The sequence below is a fragment of the Diaphorina citri genome, unplaced genomic scaffold (genome assembly GCF_000475195.1).
Source record: "Diaphorina citri unplaced genomic scaffold, Diaci psyllid genome assembly version 1.1 scaffold1498, whole genome shotgun sequence".
Taxonomy (NCBI): domain Eukaryota; kingdom Metazoa; phylum Arthropoda; class Insecta; order Hemiptera; family Psyllidae; genus Diaphorina; species Diaphorina citri.
In genome coordinates this window covers 12,720-34,226 of record NW_007378924.1, presented here as the reverse complement: position 1 = coordinate 34,226, position 21,507 = coordinate 12,720, and the positions used below count along the sequence as shown (strand labels likewise).

At 38.1% G+C, this 21,507-nt stretch overlaps 1 protein-coding gene and 1 non-coding gene across 2 annotated transcripts in view; one reads left to right on the top strand and one right to left on the bottom strand.

The window, feature by feature from the left end:
- LOC103516154 (ATP-binding cassette sub-family G member 4) overlaps positions 1–20,879 on the bottom strand; it is a gene marked incomplete at its 5' end in the record, with an annotated part of 38,933 nt that extends 18,054 nt beyond the window's left edge. The window contains 3 exons of the mRNA XM_026828631.1: positions 5,685–5,923; positions 7,238–7,383; positions 20,760–20,879. Of these exons, the coding sequence (XP_026684432.1) occupies positions 5,685–5,923; positions 7,238–7,383; positions 20,760–20,879 (505 nt within the window). The remainder of the gene's footprint in view (positions 1–5,684; positions 5,924–7,237; positions 7,384–20,759) is intronic.
- Positions 8,420–8,491, top strand: Trnag-ucc. Its single transcript has one exon. It is a non-coding gene; the product is annotated as a tRNA-Gly (tRNA).
- Positions 20,880–21,507: the final 628 nt, after the last annotated feature.

The following is a 21,507-nucleotide window of genomic DNA, read 5'->3' as shown; positions in this document are numbered from 1 at the left end:
TTTCACTAAATGATCAACTTCCAACTTTCTGGGGGCTATAGGGCTATGAAACGTGGAAAAAGGACTTTTACAGTTTATCACGTTTCTAATGTAGAGAGGTTCAAGTACAGTGTCAAAGCACTTGGAAATGAGGGACTTCTACTGTATCAGGTAGTAAAATCAGAATCACAACTGGCGCAAATTGAATATGTTTCTCATGTAAATCCTGATTATTCATTCGAAAGCTTGAAATTTTTTGATATCCTAAAAGGTTTATCGGCGCAACTTCATACCGCTTCAGTGAAAGATGTAATAGTTAAGTTATGTGCTGAGAGGTAAGAGTATGCAATATAAAATCTAGCATTGTGTAGTTTGTAATATAAAATTCAGTATTTTGCCTGTTTGTAGATAAAGTCTCTTGAATGTAGGTAATGTTAATTATTTGCATAAATTGTAATTTTCTTATCTATACCGTTCAATCCCTACTTCATTCTTGGAGGAAAAAGAACAAGAAAAGAAGAAGAAGAAGCAGTTGCCCCTCTAAGCCAACACAATTGACACCAATAGATATGTGGCTGAAACCAATAAAAGTGGCTGAACACCTGGGCCTAACAGTAACAGGTGGGGATGGAAGTACCTGATGGGACTTTGGCTACAACAACAACAACAACAACAAGAAGCAGCAGCAAAAGCAGCAAAGAATAATGAACAATGTTACAACTTACTGTCGATGTCGGAAAGATCCACAAAAAAGAGAAGACCAAGTAAAAAAAAAAAAACTTTAACATGTATCGACAGAAAATAATTTCACATAAGGTAATTTTTATTGTGGACTGTACTGTAGTATACCCATTCCGTAGTCTGTCCCTTATCAGATGGACGGTAACAATACTTACCATTTAGTAGGTATATTTATTTACTTATTTAATCTCACAACACACACTCCTGTCAAAGCTTCACACATAATATCCAGCTATACTTTATGCTTTCATTATTAATTTACATTTCAACATGTTCCACTCACATCACTCTCTCTCACGTGAATTTCAGGTGATCACCCTCTCCACGAACGATTTCGAGACAGCCTCGTTCAAGTTTGAATACACCGTGCCCTCTCAGAGGACAAGGAGAGCTTTGGGCCTCTCCCTGGTTGTAGGAGTGGCCGCTTTCATTCTGGCCGCGGTCGGCATTTGCTACGTCAAGAATCAAATCATTCTGAGGAAAGCCAACGAGGCTGAGAAGTGAATCGCGAGGCCCTGTTATTACCACCCTGGCCTCCAGTGGTGAAAAACGGCGCTATTCTGAAAATATTCATGTGTTCATAATAGAAGTAGGACAAAGCTTCTTCTACCGCACAGGACTCACAGGTATAAAATTCAAGTTGACACTGAACGTCTCTATTCTGTTACACCTGGAGTTGGGAGGAGCTTCATGATTTGGATAGTTCGGTCTACAAAGGAACGGGGTTCAATGGTAGAAGTAGCCCCAGGCAATAATTTCGCCATTTTTTTGTACTTTCTTTTTTTGTGTACATTGAATGATGATCATTAAAGAGTCTAAAATTCTAAACAAATAAAACATTATGTGATGATTTCTCAATAGTATGTACAATTTTTTTATTTACAATGGTGATTTTATACAAAAATTAAATGCAAAGTATACTATCCCAAGATATTTCTTACTAGGAAATATCTGATATCATTCCCCGAATATCTGAGAATGGAACGGATTGAGAAGAACGCCAAATCGGATGAACTCTGACGGAGCCTTCATGACAGCTGTGGTGCCCATCTCATTTCTATTGTTGTCGGAATCTGTGAGCAAGGGAATGTAATTTGTTATCTTTGTTGGGTTTCGGTCTATAGGAACTTTCTATCTCAACTTACATTGAAAGGAATTTGTGGTAAGAATGCTCGTTTGTCACAAATGCCGTTCCGCGATCAATAGTAATTCAATACGTAATATTACGTACACGATAAATTTCATGAATTGACTTGAACTGAAACCAGATCCGGGTCTTCCGCGCTAACCACTAAACACTGGGGTGATCAACTTACCTATATTATAAGTCAAGGGAGGCCTCAGTGACCGCCAAAATCGGGTCACGTGTGATCTAAACTTCCAGAAACTAGCAGATTTATGCTACAAAGTTACAAATTGTACAAATAAATAGACTTGTTAATCAAAAGATTTATATCAAACAAATTAATTGTTGATTTCCCTCTTATTGTATACAAATAACAACTTGTTAATAACAAGGTATCCCATCTGATAACGCAAGATTTATCTTCTTTTTATCACGAGGATAAATCTTCCCATTTTGGAGAAGCTCCAGAAGATGGGAGTCCAACTCATCAAACTATGATGGGTACCTAGGTAGGTAGTTTACTAACATACATAATGGGTACTATACCTATACAAACATACCCACCGACAATACACAAACATGACAATCATAAGCATGTGTGTCTACTGTGTGTAGAAGCCCAGGCACATTTTACAATCAAATCACGTCGCGTCAGTACAATTTGCTGGTAGATAATAGTGCATGGATAAAATCAGATGGTACTTTGCTGATTTTCAGCAAAAATCTTGAGATTTTGATAACATCTGATGGAAATTTGCTGACAAATCTTTTTCAGCAAAGAGGTATCTGGAAATATTACTGGAATATTTTCAGCAAATCATTACTGGGGTAAGATTAAGATCTGACGGAATTTTAATTGCCTACTGACAGATCTGCCTCCGTATATTTCAAAGACAGATTTGTTGATGTGTCCTTGGATATAATTTATTTGTTTTCCGAACCACTTGAGACGTCTCGAACGCATATTAAGAGGAAAATGACTGGCAAAAATGCGTAAAAAAATTTCGAGAAGAATGCAAAGAGGGAAGATTTTAGGTCCTTCTTAAATAGACTCATTCAATTGTGATGCACATAATTTTCCATTATTTGCAACCATTATTCATCATATTTTGAAGTCCAAAAATCTTGAGATTTTGATAACATCTGATGGAAATTTGCTGACAAATCTTTTTCAGCAAAGAGGTATCTGGAAATATTACTGGAATGTTTTCAGCAAACCATTCCTGGGGTAAGATTAAGATCTGACGGAATTTTAATTGCCTACTGACAGATCTGCCTCCGTATATCTCAAAGACAGATTTGTTGATGTGTCCTTGGATATAATTTATCTGTTTTCCGAACCACTTGAGACGACTCGAACGCATATTAAGAGGAAAATGACTGGCAAAAATGCGTAAAAAATTTCGAGAAGAATGCAAAGAGGGAATTGATGTGTTATCCATCTTATCCCTAAAGACGAAAATTTGAGTTTTGAGAAAACCAGCTCTAACTTTGAAAGTTTTAGATTTCTATTGAAAAGTATTGGGAAGATTTTACAAAAACTCCTGGGTCTTCGTGGATAATGGAAATATCAATATGATTTTTTGGTAGGTTCAGGCGTATTTTCCTTTCGGTAAATGGTCGGAAGTTCCGACCAACTCAAACACGTTACCTGGCAAAGCATATTTAATGGTACCTATACCTACCCGTAGGCCCCCTATCCCCATGTATGAAATACCCAACCATTTAAAATATATAGTGTCCTGTGGCACCCAATGTGGTCGCGCTATCAGGCCAAAATAATAGTGGGAAAGAAAAATACGAATTACGGATTTTCTATCAATATGTATAACACGTGGGAAATGCCGCTTTAGCTAAAGAGGGCCCAAGTAAGATTAGGTCCTCCTTAAATAAATTCATTCTATTGTGCACATAATTTTCCATTATTTGCAACCATTATTCATCATATTTTGAAGTTCAGGCCCAGACAAGGTTCAAGATGAAGGTCGTTAGTTTTTGTTCTCATCTGATAAAGGAGACGAGGAAATTTCGTATTCTAAAGGACATGACAATTTATCTTGCGAAGAAATTAATGATGGTATTTTTTGCTTGTCACTCAGGCGGATAAGAAAATAATCATAAACTAAAAAACGAGATACAATCAATTTGTTTGTTCAAGCCAAGTAGGTACTCATTATGTCTTCGACCTACCTACCTCTATAGTTACATACCTATACATTATGTATCATTATTGGAATGACCAAGCTCTGGGCAGTCTTACGGTCTCTTTATGGAACTGAAACTCTTCAAATTTGTCGACTTTTGTCTTCTTTGCCTTTATCGCTCTAACGGGCCCGGTGTATCGTTTATCATTATCATTATCCTCATTCGATCCAGCATCTGATTAGTCAGATACTGATAGAAACTGATTATTGAAGCTTGTCCGTTCTCATTCGCCCCGATAAATCCAAAGGGTTAGAGTTTACTCAAGTATCTATCTTGTATTCTATTCTGTACCAAGCAGTCTTATAGCTGCACTAAACAGAAATGATCGTAGAATCAAAATCCATGACATTCCATTTTAAGTGAGCGAAATCTAACGAATTGCAAGCAATAAGTGCAACAAATGAATGGAAATATTGGAATGTTTTCTAAAGAATAGTAAACTCGAAGCGGGCTAGTAAACTTGGAGGGTAGCGTCTGTTTTTTAAGCGCTAGGTCGCGGGTTCGATCTCGGAAGAATCTCAGACTCAAACACACAAACCACGAGTAGGTGTGATAATGATAACCTACTTATAGTAAAGTCTTTTACTTCTTCTCAAATAGAATTTTCTCGTACAGAGACAGAACTGGTTGTGTTGGTCGTATATCTTATAACAAGATTTATTGGTCTCATGTCAAGATTGGTGCGAGGAAATCTGCAACAGGATTGCAATGAATCGCAGCGTAAAAGTTTCCTCCCAAGGATTTCGGAAATCCGGCTCAGTATTTTCTTCAACATTTACATATCTGCAATACTCTTATGCTTAGTAAGATAATAAGTATGTATGCCTACCTAGGCAAATAAAAAATAGCTGGGTATTTATGTAGTTTCACATGGTAACCATTTAGTTATTGATGAAACGAACATTAATGCTGGGCTGGGTTCTGGCTGGGTTCAGTGATGAACAACGAGTGAAGAAAGTACGGGGTAGCCCGGTAGCAGAAGGTGAGGCGAAAGACCAAAGGGCAGACTCCTTCAAATCTAGAAATTAATACTTAACTATGTATTTATAGCATATATCTCTTTTTGGTCTTTTTGGAAATCTTCCGTTGCCGTTGGTCAAATATCTGATTAAGGCTAAAAACAGTGGAGCGGAGAGCATAGAGCTTTAATCATTAGTGAGATACACAAAAAGCCCACTCCGGCTTAGGTGTAGGGGCATACAGTCGAGAGCGCGCTGTCGGTCCTGTTCCGCTTTCTTGCCTTTGGATTCGGTTAGGATGCGCTTGAGAGATTCGAACCTGAGTTCTTCGTATCGGGAGTCGGTTACGAAGTTGGGTGTGCCTGGCTCAGAGTCCACCTGTAGAGAAATAGGGTATTGTTGGAAAATGAGTAGCTATGACATATAAATGCGCATAGCGACCGGTGCCAGCATGGTAGGTAAACATTGGATTTTAGGATTAGGTATTGAAGATATTGGGAAAATCCTACAATGCTGCAGTGAGCACCAAAGTTGTTACATAATAACACAAAGAAACTGCATTTACATTTACAAAACTCACTGTATACCTCATTTATACTGCTAGGATGAGACTGGAAAGTTCCTTTACCTAGTAGAGGCAGTAGAGCAAGACTGCAACTATGAAAAAAACTTACGAAAATCAGCAGGATTGTGGTACTGCGGACAATGGAGACCAATGGTTTGCAGATAGGGAATGGTATTGGCACTCGAGCCCTTGTACACACAGTGGCCCTCAGCTATCACATACAGGTGGTCCACCATTTCAAATATGGTGGCACTCGGCTGGTGGATGGTGCAGACAATAGTACGGCCACCTCGGGCCAGGGCCTTGAGCATGGCCACACACTGGTTGGTAGAGTTACTGTCTAGACCTCTGGAAGATAAGAGAATGATGAGAGATAATTAGGACATGTGATGTTTTCAGTTAATAATTTGCCCTTTGAGATAAAGGCTTTTAGTTTCATGAACTTCAAAATTTAATAGGCTCACGATGATCGAACAATGGAGTGAGTCATCTTACATTTTAAGACAAAATTGAAGAAAAAAAATCGGATGCCTGACGCTAACTCAATGGGCACTCGAGATTTGAACAAGTTTCTAGCCCTCAGCTATCACATACAGGTGGTCCACCATTTCAAATATGGTGGCACTAGGCTGGTGGATGGTGCAGACAATAGTACGGCCACCTCGGGCCAGAGCCTTGAGCATGGCCACACACTGGTTAGTAGAGTTACTGTCTAGACCTCTGGAAGATATAAGAGAATGATGAGAGATAATTAGGACATGTGATGTTTTCAGTTAATAATTTCCCCTTTGAGATAAAGGCTTTTAGTTTCATGAACTTCAAAATCTAATAGGCTCACGATGATCGAACAATGGAGTGAGTCATCTTACATTTTACTACAAAATTGAAGAAAAAATCGGATGCCTGACGCTAACTCAATACCTTTTGTGTTGGAAAGCAAAAGACAACTCTATTTGCTAGAGTAACACTTGATTTCTACAAGAATAGTCGGTGGCCGAACGTCAAAAAAGCTGCATTTCATCCGGAAAGCACCAAATTTGGCATGGACCTTAAAAAGCTGCATTTCGTCAGGAAAGCACCAAATTTGGCATGGACCTTCATTTGGACCATATAAAACTTTTAGAAAGGGTTGACACCAAAAATCATGCACAAGAACAAAATGGCGGCCTTTAACTCAATGCCTTTTGTGTTGGAAAGCAAAAGACAACTCTATTTGCTAGAGTAACACTTGATTTCTACAAGAATAGTCGGTGGCCGAACGTCAAAAAAGCTGCATTTCATCAGGAAAGCACCAAATTTGGCATGGACCTTCATTTGGACCATATAAAACTTTTAGAAAGGGGTGACACCAAAAATCATGCACAAGAACAAAATGGCGGTCTCTTTATGGAACTGAAACTCTTCAAATTTGTCGACTTTTGTCTTCTTTGCCTTTATCGCTCTAACGGGCCCGGTGTATCGTTTTTATCATTATCCTCATTCGATCCAGCATCTGATTAGTCAGATACTGATAGAAACTGATTATTGAAGCTTATCCATTCTCATTCGCCCCGATAAATCCAAAGGGTTAGAGTTTACTCAAGTATCTATCTTGTATTCTATTCTGTACGATTTTTTTTTGTTTATTTTTGGCTATGAAACTGTTAATAATAATTTACTCACGTGGTGGGTTCATCCAGGAACATGATGGGAGGATTGTCAATGAGTTCTAGCGCTATGGAGAGACGTTTCTTCTGACCTCCTGACAGGCGACCACACAACGTGTGTTTGCTAAGCACGAGGCCTATGGTGTCCAGGATATCATCTACCTGTGTGGAGAAAAGGATTGTAAATATTAGAATAGAATAGAATATAGGTACCTTGTTTATCCTGCCAGAATGATACTGAAAAGTCCCTTTACTCCCGCAGTCTAAACAAGGTCTTCTTTTATTAATGCTATTCCAATGGCAGATTTCAATCCCAATAGGTCCACAACGTGTGTTTGCTAAGCACGAGGCCTATGGTGTCCAGGATATCATCTACCTGTGTGGAGAAAAGGATTGTAAATATTAGAATAGAACAGAATATAGGTACCTTGCTATCCTGCCAGAATGATACTGAAAAGTCCCTTTACTCCCGCAGTCTCAACAAGGTCTTCTTTTATTAATGCTATTCCAATGGCAGATTTCAATCCCAACAGGGACAGACACCGAAGCGAATACAATAGTCCGTCCCTTATACCTTTTTATTACTGTTGTAATAATAAAGGAAGGACGGACTAAAAAGCCCACTCCGGCTTAGGTGTAGAGGCAAACAGTCCTAAAGGATGGGTTAAGCTTCTACAACTCTAATGAAACTCGCTTCTAGTAAGCATAATGTTGGTACGTCTACAGTCAAAAATGATAGTACTAATACTAACTTTACTTATGCCATCAGATCTACCTCATTTATTGTCCATGGACTTACCTACAGTTTACATTCAGCCGTCGGATTTACTGCTATAAGCTGTACCTACTGGACCTGCTAACTGCCAGTTATTAAACTAGTTACCATCTGGTACCTCACTACTATTATATACTAGATTCATTCGTCGTAATTTCGTATAGGACAGTGGTGCCCAACCTTTTTGGTCACGTGTCGCCTTTACTACAAACGTTTTGGTGACATTCTAAAGGTGTGTCCATGTCCACACATAGTCGGCCGTCGATCGACGTCAATCGATGTCGACTGAACCGTCTACACTGCTTCGACAGCATAGATTCACCTCATAGACTTCACAGAGGGTCTCTATCATTTTCGTAGGTTTGGTTTTGCAGGCGAGACAAGCCTTATTTATTGATTCCCTTAGCAATAGGTGTTTGGTCAGCTCCCATGGCGTAGTGGTCACTGCGCTCGCCTTCCACGCGGGAGACCCGGGTTCGATTCCCGGCGGGGTCAAGAAATTTTGTATCATGCAAATGATTGATTCCGTGACTGGCTGTTGCGGGGCCCACTCATCCTCGTGAGGAAAATGAGTAGCTATGTAATATAATGCGCATAGCGACCGGCGCCAGCGTGGTAGGTAAACATTGGATTTTAGGATAATTGAGATATTGGGAAAATCCTACAATGCTGCAGTTGTGACATAATAACACATTACTGATCTGGTAAATTTCTAGAGAGAAGAATTTGTTGCAATACATAACTCGTGGATACCGTCAGTCACACTTCATGAAGCTACGGTCCAAAGTCAAAACATACCAATTTTATAATTATGCCACCGATGAAATAATATTCATATTATGAATGTATCTGGGTACATAAAAATGGGTAGGTACCTACTTAGACCATCAGTTAGGTAATTACCTATCTATGTTTTGTACCCATATTATGGGTACGATTGTGCCTAGGGTACCTACACATATTAATTGCAGGTACACTATATACAATTACAGGTACTTTCAAATCGTTTACCTCTGTACCATCATTCTTTTTGGCATTTTTTTTTTCTTTTTCTTTTTTTTTTTTTGAAGAGGTTTGACAGAAGGAACTGTAACTGCTAAGGTATTATCGTCCCGAAATCGAAGAGAGAAGTAAGACAGGATAGAAGAAAGCCAGCCGTTCCGAGAACGAACATTAACCCAACAGGATAAAATCCGCCCCGGGCGGGAATCGAACCCGCGGCCTAGCGCTTACACTACCAACCAAGCTAACTAGGCTGGTTTTTGGGATTTTTGATTTAAAAAATCGATACTTTCGGTAGTAATGTACTCGATAATACCCTTAACTATTTTTTCTTGGAAATGGAATCTCATCTTTTTTGCCCGTGGACTCTTCATTGTAGACACAAGCGCGTATCAAAATAGTAATTAGAATTAGGTATGTAAGTATGTATATAATAGGTACCTAAATAATTATGGTCATGTTGCCTATTGGCAAGAGACGCATTTGTTTAGTGACTAATGGAAATTTTAGTGCTCATCCCAAGTACCTAATTAAATGCCATGATGATTAACACATGATCATCCAGGATTAATGATTAACTATTTGATCATCAGAAATCATGAGGAAAAAAAAAAAGGTTTTACTGCCCTTGGCAACACTTTGATTAAAGTTAGTTAAATTGCATTAAGAAATGTGATGGCCAATCTTAATCCACTCAGCCATAGTACTTAATCGCTTAATCCGATTCAAGTTAATCTATTTTGGTGAATTAAGCTGTCCTATTCGGTGAGTTTCAGCCAATGGTTTACACTTCGGAAAAATCGTTCAAGAGTAGGTACTTAATAAGAAGCGACGACTTAAAACCGGATAGACCTGAGGGTCAAAAGCTCTATGCTCTTTTCTCTCTGCTCCATTGTGTTTTTAGCCTTATGGAAGAATAAACAAACGAAATGAAAGCAAAATGTTGGCGTTAAACTGTTCTTTTCGTTCGTACTTTATCGTCCATTCGAGGTAAATGAGAATCTACGACACTGATTTTACCTTGATACAGTAACCCGCTGACTTCAACTCCCAACACTTTATCCGATCCTAAACTTTGACCTTTAACGACACTGATTTTACCTTGATACAGTAACCCGCTGACTTCAACTCCCAACACTTTATCCGATCCTAAACTTTGACCTTTAACTTTTTTTTCTAGCTGGTGACATTCAATGAGTACCTAACTACCTAGACAGAGAGATAGGTATCTCATATAATAAACTACATTGACGTGCAAAGTTTTTGGGATAAATTGACATTCGAACTTTTGGAATGGCATCAACAATTTCGCTGAAAATAGAGGCAACTGGAAAACAAAAGACGGTACCTATCTTGAAACCAACAACATGGACGTTTAGCAGTTTTTTTTTTTTATTACAGTCGAACCTATCTAAGTGGGAATCCAAGGGACCGGCAATTTTTTCCCACTTATCCAGGTTTCCTAGTTAAAAAGTGTCCCACTTAGAGAGATTTCCATTTTCCTATTACCACTTATAGAGGTAAATGTGAACACTGGTTTGGAGGAAGAGGAATGCTTTCTTACAGTTTCCCACTTACAGAGGTCCGCAGAAGGCTCTGGACCTAGGAAAATGGCAACCTTTCCCACTGACAGAGGCTCCGGACCGAGTATCTAGAAAAAGTCATTCCCACAAAGGCTCAATTTTCCCATTTAAACAGGGAATATTCATCCAGAAAAAGCTGTCAGGGAATGAAAATGACAGTTGTTCCGAATTGTTTGTACTCGAGTGTAGAATATAGTAATGACTGGACGACTAACATAACCGACTACCGGCAAAGTCACAAATCGTGACCCCTCATTCATTTGAAATTGTATTTGGGAAACCTGGATAAGTCGGGGAAAAAGTACTGGTCTCTTGGATTCCCAATTAGACAGGTTCGACCGTAGTACATTTCACAGAATCCCTGGTTCTAATCTAATCTCGGGGAAAAGTCTAGAGATAAAAAAAAGAGATTATTTTGATAAAAGGCAAAAGTCTAGAGATTAATTTGCAAAATCCAGTCCAGAAAGGAACTGCTGCCAGCTTCCACACCACAGGGTATTGGGAAAAAGTTGATAAGCGATTTTATTTTAGCAGCGCCCAGTATACTTTGTCACCTAGGAGAGTAATAGAGGTGTACAATTACACGCAATAAATTACATTCCGCCCATTAGCTTAGATATCGGTTCCTATATTAATGATAATGACTATTAATGGTAGTATGAGATATTAAGTGCCTATTATCGCCTCTTAGCCTTTTGGCTAACATGTTGCATCTGTTGCAAAGACCATCTGCGGTTCAGGACGAGCCAATTAAACATGGCTAGAGACCATCACCCCGGTGTATGGCAGATACAAAAAGATATCTTTTCTTTACTCTGTCATCACCATTCAACGAAAGCTAAAGCCGCTACAACAACAACAACAACAACAACTGGCGCTACGAGTTTTGGTACTTACTGAAATCCTGTGAGAATATTGAGCAGAGATGATTTGCCAGCACCAGATGGTCCCATGATTGCTGTCAGTTCTCCTGATTGGAAACTTATTATTATTTTTTTTTTTTTTTTTTGCTTGTCAGATTCTCATTTTCCTCATAATGCTCCTCACAACAGGGCCGTATTTAGCGGGCCGCTTTGCCCCCCTCACTGTACGCCGAACTCCGAAAATTTAGGGTCTAGGGGGCCCGGCCACCCCCTACGAGCTTAAAGCTTCTCTTGCACTGTGGGCCAGACTCCGAAAATTTGGAGCATCCTGGATACAGTCCTGCCTCAAAATGATCGGCAATATTATTATCATGTAGGTAGGTAGGTAGGTAGGTAGGCAAGTATCATAATGTTCCTATTACCGATAAAATGAATTGTAAGGCGGAAAACCATACAGGAAAAAAAAAGTTAATTTATTGAGAGTAAAATTTCCACACTTGATGGTTGCGTATAATTTATAATTATTGTAATCTTATTTTGTTTATTATTATCGATGCCTACAAATAGATAATAAGTGATGATTAACATACTATGTATAGGGAACCTAACCTATGCAATGTAATAAGAATTAAGAAAGTATTGGAATCGATCCAACTTTTCAAAGCTCGGAAATGGGTGGAAATAACCACCTATATTCTTTTTCAGGAAAAAAAAAAAAAAAAGGGGGGGGGGTTTTTAAGGTAATATTTTTGAATTTTGGTTTTTCCCCTCGTTTCCTGGGGTTTTTTTTTTTTTTTTTTTTTTTTTTTTTTTTTTGCAAATGGGTCTGTACCTGCGGTACGTTACCATTGTACCTACATACGTACAAAATATCTCGAGAACAGTCTATCATAGAACGACAAAGTTTTGTACGTAATTTTTACTTGTTTGTTTTTATGAAGAAAAATATATCTACATACCTGCCCGTTTGCAATTATGCAGGTATGTGCCTATTCGAAATTATCCCAATTCATATGGGTGACTTCTACGAGAGTGTTTCAGATTGAGAATTCAGTTACAAAAAACAGAAATAGGTATACAGTTCAAGAGGAACTTTTCTAGTACATCTAGTCACAAAACTGAAACTGTAAACATCCCAAGATGTTCACATTTCGTTCAAGGACCAAGGACATATTTGAGTAAATGACCGGATAGAGTACACACGTGGTCTGTGCAGGACTTTAGATCAACAACCTTGCTTTGAAAGTCAAACTGAGTTGGGATGTGGGCTTCTAAATATTTCCTAAAGAATCTAATTTCCGTCAAAGTAATCCAGAGTTATTCGAATTTTAGACATTAAAAAACAGAAAAATCGCTCTCCTGAAAAGTAGGAATTTTGCAGATAGCGCTCTCTTTTCGCAAATGAGCGGTATGTATCACATCTAATTACTGATTATTTATTTATTTTTCAACATCATTGGATAGCACATTGGTTAGCTTAAATCCTCACAGTAACCACTAACCACCACCCTATTGCAAGACGTACGTGACCATAGCTTATATCCTCCGAACATTAATCCGTGGTCCCAGATCGATCTCAAGTCACGTGACAAACTAGGTCCCCTTTCACGTGAGCTGGTGGCAGATCCGATTGGTTCCAGATTAAACCCAATCTGGGATATGTCAAATCTGTCAGTCAGTTTGTACGCTAGATTTCAGCAGTGCCATTGTATTATCCTTAGCTGGTTACCTACCTCAATAGCAATGTGTGAACAGTCACAACAATCGACGATCTAGATCAGTGGTTCTCAAACTTTTTTGCATGGCACCCCCTTTGGGCATTTTCTCATTTTTTCACGCCCCCCCTACCCGCCGGGAATCGAACCCGGGCCTCCTACGTGCAAGCCTAGTGTGATACCCACTCGGCCACGGAGGTTGCTCCATTATATTTAACTCCAATTTTCATTTCAGAGTACAATGTCGGAATGGAGGCTCGTGTTTTGGCTCACGTTCATAATTCTGGCGGTCACCAATCTATTCTATCTCGTGTTCGGCTCGGCCGAAATACAACCCTGGAACGACCCCAACCCTGTAGTACAAAAGCCGCCCCCCCGAAGTGAAATAGAAATCGGCCCAGAACCCGAATAGAGTGCCCCAAAACCCGAATAGAGTGCCCCAGAACCCAAATAGGGGGATGCTTGTAGATTGAGTACGAATAGACTATCTTTGGACAAGCAACCACACTAGTAGATCATTGATGGCCGAGGCCACAAGTGAGCGTATTTGGATTAACTTCGGATCAAGCAATCTGATTGGGGTTGATTTCAAAAAATTCCGCCCGGGGCGGATTTTATCCTGATGGGATAATGTTCGTTCTCGGAACGGCTGGATTTCTCCTATCCTTCTCTCTTCGTCTTCCTTCCTTCTCTCTTCGATTTCGGGACGATAAGACCATTGCAGTTACAGTTCCCTCTGTCAAACCTCTTAAAGAAAAAAATCTCTTTTGGAAACTGCACTATATTCACTATAAACCATAGGAAATCAAAGATCATGCTCCATCGGAATTGGTTCCGTTTCTGAAAGCTAGGAATCGACCATTTATTTATAATTTTTACCCATTTGCAACTGCTCCATTACTACTAGATCAGTACTAGGTCCTTGGCTATCTATTCAAATAGAAAGCAAACTAACTAATCAAATTATCTACTTGCCAGCCTGGTTAGCTTAGTTGGTAGTGCGTCTGCCTTGTATGCGCGGGTTCGATTTCCGCCCGGGGCGGATTTTATCCTGATGGGATAATGTTCGTTCTCGGAACGGCTGGCTTTTTCCTATCCTGTCTTCCTTCTCTCTTCGATTTCGGGACGATAAGACCATAGCAGTTACAGTTCCCTCTGTCAAACCTCTTAAAAAAATGTTGTCAGGGTAATGTCCGATTTGCTTACCATTCACAAGCTTTTCATTACCTTTATTTAATATTGTCTATTTTAGGTAAATACCTAGAGTTTTTATTCATACTGAGAATAATAGATGTTGTCTGATTCTCACCCTTGACCTCTAGCTAACGTCTATCTACATGTGGGAGCTGTGCACGCAAATCTTGGCACATGTCTGATTCGCTAGGATGACTATTAAATAACTATTTTATATTTTTTTTGATTAATGGTCATGTCCATTATTCAGACAATCATGTGATGCGGGTTCGATAGAGGTTCTAGAGAAGACCTGAACAGTCTAGCTTAGCCAGACTAATCCCATGGACATGTTCAAATATTGTTCATTTGTTCAACGAATGACATTGGTTGGGGATGAAAGCGCCTATTCGCTTTGTTTCATTATACCTACCTAGGTGCATAATTTTGTATTTGTTGACGAAATAGACAAAGAATCATTTTTCTTAACGAAGGACATTATACAAGAAGACCAAGAGGTGTTGAACATGACATGACCCACATCCCAAAAATAAGAGGAAAAGTTTTATCTTGTACGTACGTATGCACCCTGTTGGGGGTCTAGAAAATATAGATAAACATAATAAATAAATTCATGCGAAAAGTTCGTTTGCGAGTATATTATTATGTTTACTTTTAACAAAATTAATTATCTATCTACTAAAAATGTGAATGATCTTGAGCTACACAGAGGTAGATATCTTGATTTATGATGTTTTGGTCGTTGTTGTGTGACTAAATTTCAGACGTCTAAACTCGGGAGCTGAGGACGTCTTCTTTCTAATGATGTCAGTACAGTAGGACCACAGTGCCAAAAATTTAATTAATATACTTGTTTTCCCTATAATTCCCCCTTCTTGTACATTGTTTTCTATTTTAGCGTAAATTATATATAGGTAGTTGTATAATTATTTGTTTTAATTAAATATCATCTTGAGAATGGGGTAACACCCGAAATACGCGCATAGATAAAATATAATTATTGAATTTGTAAAACTAAAAGTCAAGAGTTTTTTATTTCTTAATAGTAGGTATTGAAAGTTTTACCAAGTGTTGTTTTGGTCTTATTATAAAACTTTTTATATTGGTTTCCCTTTTTTGGATTTCTCTTCTGTCCTAATATTTGATTGCCTACTCTGCATCTGTATCTGTGAATTGTAGAATTTGTAGCTAATTTAACCTCTGGTCTTCAGTTGTTTGTTTATATTAATATTCATACGAAAATTGGCTATGGTATCGGACCTTCGACTAATCGAATCCCTTTCACCAAACCAAGACTCAGATAAAACGTCCTATTTGACAGACGAAGATCCGTAATTTGTTAATAATAATCAAGATCTTCTGATCTGTCTAATCATTTATAATTAATTAAACTCGTGTTAATCATTTATTAATCATTTGATTAACCTCTAGAGGATACTTGATGTGAACATCATCCCTAGTATCACGTACCCATTCAGTATTGCTCCAAGCTACAGGGAAACATACGCGAACAAATAATGATCATTTTTGATATCAAAAATCAAATCACTAATGACATATTATTTCTGATCAGGTGTACCTGTCAGGACTACCTGAGAGTGAGTGGCTGACCTAAGGCCCTTGGCAGATGTCGAAGAACATAACCTATTTATTGATTTCTTCAGAAAATGAAATGCGTTCTGACAAGGTTTACTGGGATTATGTCTAAATTGCAAGTTCAACATGTGGTAAACTGGGATTTATTGTAGGCAACTTTAACATATTTTCCATGTTCAGTGCTCATTTCATGTTCACGCTATTTATGAAGATAACTATCTCGGTGATCTTATCACTCACACTGTTTGTCCTTATCACAGACTCAACTTAAAAGTTAGGGTAAAAGAACACTCAAATAAGCATCATTCAATAGGATAAGGAAAGTCGTGTGATGTTCACACCAGATTTTTTATAATAATTATAATTTATTTATTTATGTTTTATCATTACGAGTAGGGGGATATCCATAGTTCCTAGTTAAAATATAACGGTTCAATATGTATAAAGATATCCTTGGGCATTTATTTTATTTCACTATCAGAAGATTATTTTATACATATTTCTGATGACGAGCACTAATGACCTGAACATTTTGCTTGTTCCTGAAAATTCTCACGTATACACCTACTAAGTATTATAATCTATGTATAACTACTATAATAGTCATTGATAAAAATTATTGTTAAGTAATATCTACATAAGTACCTAGGTACCTATAAGAATTTTACATATTTAATGATTTACAAAATGATGAACACCAAATTAGATAAATGGTTTAGATATATTACTATTTTTACATTTTTAGAAGAACGCTGGCCATTCAGTAATAACATGAGACGTTTGACATCTCCACTACAAACATGGGAAATTTGACATCTCCACTACAAACATGGGAAATTTGACATCTCCACTACAAACATGGGAAATTGGACATCTCCACTACAAACATGGGAAATTGGACATCTCCACTGCAAACATGGGAATTTTGACATCACCACTACAAACATGGCAAATTTGTCATCTCCACTACAAACATGGGAAATTTGACATCTCCACTACAAACATGGGAAATTTGACATCTCTCCACTACAAACATGGGAAATTTGACATCTTCCCTACAAAATAATTAAAGATTGACACTTTTTTTTATTTTACATAGATTTGGCACAGGTTTTGCACAAACTGATCCTGCTACATAACTGTAGGTAGGTACACCTACCTGTAATAAACAAAATTACCTACATTACATAAATTAGGTAGGTAGGTACATATCTATACTGACTTGAAAATTACAAAATCACCTAAACTCGAAAAGAGAGTAGGTATTGGCAAATATAATTTTTGGCGTCAAATTATTATCTACATAAATAGGCATATATATACCTACCTTCCACTACTTACACATATAATTTACATATAGCTGTACATAGGTAGTTAGGCACCTACCTCTTGTAGGTAATTCCATAATCACCATGATTGTATCTATATCCACCTGAAGATCAACAATAAAATTACCACCTTCAGGCACTTAATAACTTAATAAGGCACCTATAGGTGCAGGTAGGGATTAGGTAGGTATGTAGGTAGCATACCTATAACTATACGAGCACGTACATTACCACATGGGGCAAGTTTGCATTAAGAATTCGGCAGAAAAATTTGACATCTCCACTACAAACATGGGAAATTTGACATCTCTCCACTACAAACATGGGAAATTTAACATCTTCCCTACAAAATAATTAAAGATTGACACTTTTTTTTAATTTTGCATAGATTTGGCACAGGTTTTGCACAAACTGATCCTGCTACATAACTCTAGGTAGGTACACCTACCTGTAATAAACAAAATTACCTACATTACATAAATTAGGTAGGTACCTAGGTACATATCTATACTGACTTTAAAATTACAAAATCACCAAAACTCGAAAAGAGAGTAGGTATTGGCAAATATAATTTTTGGCGTCAAATCGTTATCTACATAAATAGGCATATACCTTCCACTACTTACCTAGTTATAATATAAATATAGCTGTACATAGGTAGTTAGGCACCTACCTCTTGTAGGTAATTCCATAATCACCATGATTGCACCTATATCCACCTGAAGATCAACAATAAAATTACCACCTTCGGGCACTTAATAAGGCACCTATAGGTGCAGGTAGGGATTAGGTACGAGTATGTAGGTAGCATACCTATAACTATACGAGCACGTACATTACCACATGGGGCAAGTTTGCATTAAGATTTCGGCAGAACAGAGACATTAATATAATTATTATGGCAGTAGGTACATACTATATTATGTGGATGTTAGGTACCTACTCGTAATCTCTCGAAGTTAACCACCTACTTGCAAACTTGCAATGTAAGCAGACCGTCTTGCACCATATAATGATTAAGTTGATAATTTAGGCGATTTTTATCACCGCGGATGTTGAAATGCGCATCGTAAAAAGAAATTTTGCGAATTCAAAGTCTCAGTAAGTACCTAGGTATGTGGAAATTTTATAGCGAGGAGGAAAAAAGTTGCAGATTTCAAGAAGAAGAATGTTTTTGAGCAATAAGTATCAAGAATTAAAAATAAATAAATAAAATAAAATATAAACGATTAGATAATAAATTTCAATCGTACGAGTAGTATCAACATGAAAATTTAGTAGATTATTACCTAGTGTCATTTTGAGGTGGACATATTACATATTTTGTAAAACCTTTGCTGAATTACCATTTTTCCAGCAATTATTTTAGGTCAGAAGAGAACTTTTACCTTTTCCCTAATCATGCACGGTCTGTACCTAACGATACTTACAAAGCCAACAAGAACCTCCCAATGCATCAGTCCTCAGTCCAGTAGATTATTACCTAGTGTCATTTTGAGGTGGACATATTACATATTTTGTAAAACCTTTGCTGAATTATCATTTTTCCAGCAATTATTTTAGGTCAGAAAGAGAACGTTACCTTTTCCCTAATCATGCACGGTCTGTACGTAACGATACTTACAAAGCCAACAAGAACCTCCCAGTGCATCAGTCCTCAGTCTTCTTCATGAAGTAATTCTAGCATTGAGACACCTTGCAAGTCCTTCTGTTGGGTTTGGTTTGAACGCTCGGATTTGGAATTGTGTAAAATTACCAAACTGTCGAGACTGGTAAACCGGTATAATATACATTAAGCATATTGAGACAGATCAGTGCCTATCATACCAACCTTGATCTAAAAAACCGATCTCTGATGGTGAGTAATAATTAAACATAGAGAATCCAAATTCAAACAAGAATTCACAATATTTTCAAATGTTTTGGTACCTGCCTTGATGGTTTTGTATCGATGAACTTTTGTCTAAGGCCGGCCACTCACTATCAGGTACGCCTGACGGGCACGGCTTAAAAGGTCCGCCTGTCAGGTCTACTTTATAGTGTGAGTGCTCGTCAGGTATACCTGATCAAAAGGTAACTTACTGATAATGAGTGGCTGGCCTAAGACTACCTAAACTAGAGCTTTTTTTAGATTGTTGAATTAGGTTCTTTTGGTTCTTCTTTGGTTGGTAGGAAGGTATTGTCCTTTGGTAAATAGTGTATGGTTTTACTTCCCTATCTGGATGGTTTTAGAAGACACCTTTACCCCCTACCGTGTTCGGTAGTAGGTTAATTATTTATCATACTTAAACACATAATCATTCATAACTTCATACTTTATACCCAGGGAGGGTATAAGTAGCAATAGGTAGCGACTATTAGTATGGCTTCTGGATAATTTCCATCTTGGAATTTGACGTCAATGAAGTTGTTCATGATGTTATTCGCCACAACAATTACAAAGATGTATTATTCAAACAAGAGTTAGGCCAAGAGTTATTATTGAGACACGAGGTACAAGGTTTTTCTGGTGTTCCTCTTCCCTTCTTATTAGGGAAGGCAAAGATTATTCAAATGAACTTCTATCTAGACGTATTCGCCATTGTATTGAAATAGTTTCTAATATTTTGCGTCATGAAATGTGTTGTCTGTTTGTGGTATTCTTTGTCATCATATAGGACTATTAACATTTTTGACTCTCAATTGCGTCAAAGATGTTCATCTAACCAAAGATTATTCAAATGAACTTCTATCTAGACGTATTCGCCATTGTATTGAAATAGTTTCTAATATTTTGCGTCATGAAATGTGTTGTTTGTTTGTGGTATTCTTTGTCATCATAGGACTATTGACATTTTTGACTCTCAATTGCGTCAAAGATGTTCATCTAACTAATCCGGGTACCACATAATTACCTTTTTCGAGAGGCTTGATAGAAAGAACTGTAACAACGGAGTACTTACCGCCCCAAAATCGAAAAGAAGAAAGACAGGATAGGAGAAAGCCAGCCGTTCCGAGAACGAACATTATCCCATCGGGATAAAATCCGCGGCCCGGGCGGAAATCGAACCCGCGGCCTAGCCCTTACAACGCAGACGCACTACCAACTAAGCTAAGTAGGCTGGCCGGCCGAAAACATGTTTAAAATATAAGAAAACAGACGAATTTAGGGCGAACCTAGTTAGTATCGTGGGTAGCGCGCCTGCCTTATAAGCGTTAGGTCGCGGGGTTTGATTCCCGCCCGGAGGCGAAGTTTTTTCTAAATATATGTTCGTTCTCGGAACGGCTGGCTTTCTCCTATCCTGTCTTTCTTCTTTTCGATTTTGGGGCGGTAAGTACTCCGTTGTTACAGTTCTTTCTATCAAGCCTCTCGAAAAAGGTAATTATGTAGTTCTTGTTGAACAAATGTGACATTTTTTTTCTGTGTTAGGCTGAAAACAGAGTAGAAACTTTGTATATTTGCCTGGAAAGATTTCAGCTTGTATAGGTCCATAGTCTAATACCTCTCCGTCTACTACAATGTAACTACCGCTAGAATGCGGCACCAGCCGGAATGCCTCGACTGGGATCATCTCTACACCTGGCACTTTAATGTGTGAGCCAGACGCTAGACCTATGAGGAACTGAAAACAGAAAGAATGGAAAAAATCTGTTGTGAACATCACACGACTTTCCTTATCCTATTGAATGATGCTTATTTGAGTGTTCTTTTACCATAACTTTTACAATATGTCTAACCGTTTTGTCGCTATAGCTGAAAACCGCCAAAAAACGGTCGAAATCTGTCCAAAAGCGGTCAAAATACCGCCAAGCGCAGCAACCATCTCAACCAAACGTTTTGTGTTGCATCTTTGTCACATTTGTGAACTACATACCAAATTTCAAGTCTCTAGCTTATACCGTTCCCGAGATATTGTTAAATTACACCGAAAACCGCGAAAAAGCGGTAAAATGCCGCCAACCGTTCCATCAATCTTAACCAAAAGTTTTGTGTCACATCCTTGTCACATTTGACATCTACATACCAAATTTCAAGTCTCTAGCTCTTACCGTTCTTGAGATATTTTGTATAAAGACAGACAGACACATAGACACACATACGGACCAATGGCTGAAACTTTGTATTTAGGCTCTAGGGACCTCAAAACGTGTTTTGGCACTTAAAACTGACCATCGAAATTTTGACCCGATTACATTACTTTCCTACTGGATTCGTTTTCCGAAAATACCCGAAATATTTTCTCCACATCT